Source organism: Nyctibius grandis, chromosome 7 (genome assembly GCF_013368605.1).
Source record: "Nyctibius grandis isolate bNycGra1 chromosome 7, bNycGra1.pri, whole genome shotgun sequence".
Lineage (NCBI taxonomy): Eukaryota > Metazoa > Chordata > Aves > Nyctibiiformes > Nyctibiidae > Nyctibius > Nyctibius grandis.
The window spans coordinates 23637138-23643137 of NC_090664.1; the positions used below are offsets into that span (position 1 = coordinate 23637138).

Genomic DNA, 6000 nt, shown 5'->3' on the forward strand with positions numbered 1-6000 from the left:
ATCTACCCTTGAACGTTTGTTTGGGTTAAAGAAGGATGTGAATTTAAACTTCTATAGCTATTCCTGGATATGGTTAACCTGAAATCAGAAGATTTTACTCCTAACTGTCCTAAGCCTCTTCCAAAGTGTAAATGGACATGGAATAAACCAGAGAAGAATAAAAATTCTCTTATTCCAGAATAAGCAAGTCCATGTGTAAGACTTACTTGGGAACAGTTGTTGTGTAGAAAACTGACACAAAACCATACCACAGGGTCTGTCAGACAGCAGATCCCTCAGATGTCAAACACAGGATAAATCCTTTGTAAATAGAGCCAAGGCAAGGGCCTGTGCAGTATGTATGTCCTAGATAAGCCTTAGGAGGGGTGAGCTTCATCCTCCAATAGCATTAAGGTTGAACTGCTGCAAGTGCTACCCATACACTGAGATGGGAATCTGACCTAAAAGGCCAAATTTTAAAGGGGTCTAGCATCAATGGTCTCAGGCTTCTCCTCTAGTTTTTGATTGCCTATTAATTGCTATTCTTAATTAAACAACTCACAATGACAAATAAAGAAGATCATCAAACTGGACACTAACCAGTTCAAAAATGCCAACCACCTTTTTCTCTGGCTTCTCATTTTCCTTCCTAGAGGAAAATATAAGAAACTAATTAAGATGAGGTTTTTCTAACAAAGCCGTATTACCCCCCTCCCCCCACAATACATCAGTGGCCAATGTGTTAAGTGCAAAGAACACCTACTTTTTTTTCCTGGGCTTTAACTGGTCGCTTTGTTCAACATTTTCATCATACTGGAAAGAAGGGTTGGCATATCCCTTGCTTGCAGATTCTGTGAAATAAACCCCAGACTTTTTTAAAACATAATATCCCACCTTTTGTACCAGTCTCTTGAAACTCTCATTGCTGATTCTTTTGCATTAAAGCTTAAAGACTAGTTTTTCCTCATGTTCGTGCAACAGCTTAGTGAATTTTTCTTGAAACTTCCTTTCAATTCGGTTCATCTCCTCTACTCCAGAAAAAAGCTTCCAGCTCCATTTCTGAGATGGAAACAAACTTCATTTTTACAATTAAAATATAATTATACATAAAGGCTATCAAAGACTAAAAGCAAGAATTAATTAATTAATTCTGCACTTACACAACTGAATGCAAACGAGGAAGCCCTACTGAAATAAGTGGAATTGCTTATAGTGAAGGTTATAATTTCTGCAGGTAACACAGAAAATATGCGAGTTAACTGAAGAATCATATCTTTGTCTGTAATAACCATTTTTATTATTTCTTTGTATGGCAGTAGTTGCCACATGTCCCACTTCCTTCAGGCCAGGAGCTTTAGAAATCTAGACAAAAGAGGAAATGTACCCCAGAAAGTTTATGATTCTGAATGCATAAAATGAGATGTAATAAATGGATAAAGAAACCGATGAGCAATGACAGTAGGGAGCCAGCTATGAATTGCATGTGGAGAAAAGGGCTCCACACACCAGCCATCCCCAATCTACTTTTACCTTTTCTTTAGCTTCTGACTCACTACAAATAGAATTATCCACATATTTTTAACGTCAGTCAGTCTATAAAGACTGGTTTAGACAGCCATTCGAAGGCAATAATGTGCTTCCACCTTTCTGAGCTCATTTTAGGAGCCATTTCATGCCCAGGCTAGGACCCATCTAAATAGTCTTACCTATGTGAATGAATTTTGTTGAATTTGGTGGAATGATTCATGCATAAATATTTTCCAGGTGGTGGCTTTAGGCTAGCACCCACCTAAATAACTTTACCTATGTGAATGAACTTTGTTAAACATGGTGGAATGATTCATGCACAAACGTCTTCCCGGCGGTGGCTTTAATTCACTGGAAACTCATTGTGTTATCTCCTATAAAACCACTACGGCAATCAGGAAAGACTTATAATGAACCTTCAGATTTTGAGCTGTGGAATATATTCCTCAAGTACACACACCACTTTCATGCATGTGGCTTACCAGCATCGGCGAGGTCCTTTTCTCTGGAATTTACAAAAAAATCCTTCATTATTCTTCTTTGTTGTATGCTTAGGAGGTAAAATCACACTAATCAAAACCTACATTAAAAAAGCAACAAAACATTTAAGACATAGTAGATATCTAAAGAGTTCACATTAAAATATTTGTGGGTTTTTCCATGACTCATTACATTTCGGTCTCAACACTGTCCTATTTGCATATTTCTTTTAGTCATTACATTTAACAGCATGATAAATAACTACTTTTAGTGAGATATTAAGAACAGTGCAAACTAGAATAATGGAACCTAGCCTGTTTTTGGAGGTTTTTATGCTAAATGCCTAGATCATTCATATACAAATTATTGTGGATGATCTATTACAGAATATAGGATTTTCTTCATTATTTTGTGTTTTATTAAAACTTATTGAACAGGCATAACACGATCATGATTATAAAGATAAAGACTAAAGATACGCATATACATTATGCCATACGCCAACTAAGCAAGATTTAGAGGCAGTAAATGGCTGATCCTCCAAGTTTCCCTAGGCTTTTCTTCTTGATGTATCACATACACATGAAGGCTAAAATAATAATAATGATAACAAAATGCATAATCAACCTGACATTAAAAAATGATTGTTTTTTTTAAACATCCTCCTTGATAGATTTCTGGCTGTGGTTTTTCCCCTCGTGTTATTTCAGCTTACCTTCACAATCCACGCTTTGCCCACACGGGTGGGTGACCGCGGCCCCTGACGGCAGCCCCGGCGGGGCTGGGCGCGGCGCGGCGCCCCCGGACGCGCGGCGGCTGCGGCCCCCGGTCCGGTGCGGTCCCTGCGGAGGCGGCGGGGCAGGCATCACCCGCGCCCCCGCCACGGGCTTTATAGCGGCGGGCACCGCCCGCCCTCTTCGGCTCGGGTTTCAGGTGAGGGTGGGTGCCGCGGCCGGGCGGGAGGCGCCGAGGAAGAGGGGCCCGCAGAGAGGTTTCGGTGGGCGCCTTCGGGGCCCTGCCCTCAGCAGCCCCCTCGGAAACAGCCCGCGGGTCTCCGGCCCTGCAGAGCGCACCCGGCGAGCAGCTCGGCCCCGCTCTCAGGGTCTCTCTTTCCACCTTGAGTCTCACCGTTACTAAAACTAGAAGAATTTTGGTTTGGCAAACTCCGCTGATAAGCAGAGGCGAGGGGGTAGTTGAGGAAGAGTCACTCGTCCAGTGAAAAATTCAGGCTCATGAAAGCTATCTGCGAGGTCGTATCAAATTTGGGGAGTCACTTCACTACATTTGGTGAATTTTAACTAAGAGTAAAGATATGCTGGCAAATTTGAACTGTTATTAAAAGAAGTGTTTTCATTTCTCACTTCTAAATGACATGAAGATCAAAGCTAGCTAAATTCATTATTGTTTTTACAGAAGCTAAGCATCACACTTTGCTCATTTAATTCCCACCTCTTCCCCACAATTTATGGAGGGTTTCGTTTTGGCAAAAGTAAGACTGTTTCTTGTTTAGTGTTAGCTCAGAGGGTGGTGTTTGTGGTTTTTTTTTGTTTTTTTTTTGTTTTTTTTTTTTTTATTTTCCCATCTGAAGAAATCAGGTAAACAAATTAGATTTTCTACACAACCCTAAAAATAACCATTCTTCAGCTTCCCCACCCGCACATATTGGAATCTGTATCATTTGCTTCCAGTAATGCCTTTATTAGACACTTTTTAAAAGTGTTTATGAAAAATAAACTCCTAGTTATTTTCCCATCCACTCAAATGCCCTTATCCCAAAGCTGAGTCCCAGGCAATTGAGCTATTTACTCATCTGAAGTTATTCTCAAGTAACAAGTTCAGGACAGCCTAATTTAAGCTTCACTTTTCTGCCTTCCCCACAGGATTCAGCTTACATTTTACATATTGGTTATGATGCCCTGAAAGAACCTCAGAAGAAAAGGCACTATTAGGCATCATCGTCTCCTGCCCACTGGGACCCTATATGTTCACTTCTATTCAAATTCCTACACATCAGACCTGTTACTTTTTAGAGTCCTTTCTTACCTCACTAGCATTACCCAGGATTTACATTACAAACTCAGCATTAAGCCTGCATAATACACATTAGCGGCTGCGTTCTCTGTTCTAGAAAATTTATGAAAAGCTTTGGTTTCTGCTGCCATGGAGAATCTGAATTTAAGAGATTTCAGCAGAAGAGATGGAACAGCAAGCTGAAGTACTTCACTGTCCCAGCCCCCAGGTTCACAGCTGTATGCAGTATTTCCTTCTCCGAAGGCAAATTTTTTTTTCTTATTCATCTCAATGGGAGCAAGAACAACTCACCACGTCTCAGTTTTTGTTAAAACAGGTGATTAACTGTTATTTTCAGAAGAAACTACCATCACATATAACATTTTAAACATAGGGACATCCCACTCACTTAGAAAGCAAATGCCTGGATTTGATGGTAGATGTGAGGCTCACAGAGCACATAGATAGCAAAGTAGAGGAATGAAGGTAGAATGAGCCCCAAAACCTCTCTTGGATCAGTTTTCAGAGCTGATAAGTACCCACACATCTTACTTGGCATCACTGGCAGCTAGGGAGCGTTTGATACCTCTGAAACACAGACACTTTTCAAAGTTCATTATCAGTTATTCACAGGCAGTAGCAATAAAGTGTCAATTAGGGTTCAGAGCCATTGCTCTATGCGCTGCATACCTGCTAAGAAAAAGCCCCAGAGTTCCCCTGCATAGAAAAGACAGTTCAAAAAGGGTGTGCGTCGTGAGAAAGGCAAGCAACCAATAGCACAGGAAAAAGAAGCATGGGGTGTTGAGAAGAAAGTTGTTTCCTTCTCTCCCCCCAGTTTCTTCCTTTGGGGGTGATGTTACACTCTATGCAGGTTAATGAGAATCTCCAAAGAGGGGAAACAAAAACCACAAACACACAGATTAAAAAAAGGAAAAGAACATAAGGAGGAGTAAGAAATAGTCTCCTACAAAAAGATTCCTGATCTAACCTACTGAGAAACACGGACTTGTAGTCTAATTACAGGTAACTGCTCCATGCTTAAATGAAAAATAAATTAGCACAATCTGACATTTTTGCAGAAGCAAAAGTTCTGGACTAAAACATGCACATGTCAAGCAGAGAATACTCCCATCAATAAAAGAAGACAGAGAAGCAACACAAGAAATAGTAGTTTACAGTAATACCCTGGTAATTTTGGGGGGAACATTATGATAAAATATCATAATGTGATTTGGAGGGGAAATACTATTTCTTCTTTCATCCAAAAACGTTTGTGTAACTTCGGAAAACATTCACAGAATCACAGAATCAACCAGGTTGGAAGAGACCTCAGGGATCATTGAGTGCAACCGTTGCCCTGACACCACCCTGTCAACTAGACCATGGCACTAAGTGCCATGTCCAGTCTTTTCTTAAACACATCCAGAGATGGTGACTCCACCACCTCCCTGGGCAGCCCATTCCAATGTCTAATGACCCTTTCTGAAAAGAAATTCTTCCTAATGTCCAACCTGAACCTCCCCTGGCGAAGCTTGAGGCTGTGTCCTCTTGTCCTATCGCTAGTTGCCTGGGAGAAGAGGCCGACTCACACTTCACTACAACCTTCCTTCAGGTAGTTGTAGACTGCAATAAGGTCACCTCTGAGCCTCCTCTTCTCCAGGCTAAACAACCCCAGCTCCCTCAGCCGTTCCTCGTAGGTCAGACCCTCCAGACCCTTCACCAGCTTGGTCGCCCTCCTCTGGACTCGCTCCAACACCTCAACATCTTTCTATTCACTGCATCTGAAAAGACCTCTACTGCAAACAGACAATATTCATCCATGCCTCCATGTGTTTGGTTCATGTGTCCAAAAGTGGTCAGTGACAGGAAAAGCAAAATTAAACACAGTCAAGTATCATTAATTAACACCAGCCATAACTGACTGTACTAGAAGAGATATCTACTTTAAAGAACTATTAACCATAAGCTCAACATTATTGAAAACAAACAAACAAAACCCCCACC

General features: G+C 41.1%; 1 protein-coding gene across 1 annotated transcript in view; it reads right to left on the reverse strand.

Annotated features, from left to right (window-relative positions):
• ABCB5 (ATP binding cassette subfamily B member 5) overlaps positions 1-2037 on the reverse strand; it is a 38465-nt gene extending 36428 nt beyond the window's left edge. Inside the window, 3 exon segments of the mRNA XM_068405577.1 lie at positions 580-628; positions 743-830; positions 1989-2037. Of these exon segments, the coding sequence (XP_068261678.1) occupies positions 580-628; positions 743-830; positions 1989-2037 (186 nt within the window).
• Positions 2038-6000: the final 3963 nt, after the last annotated feature.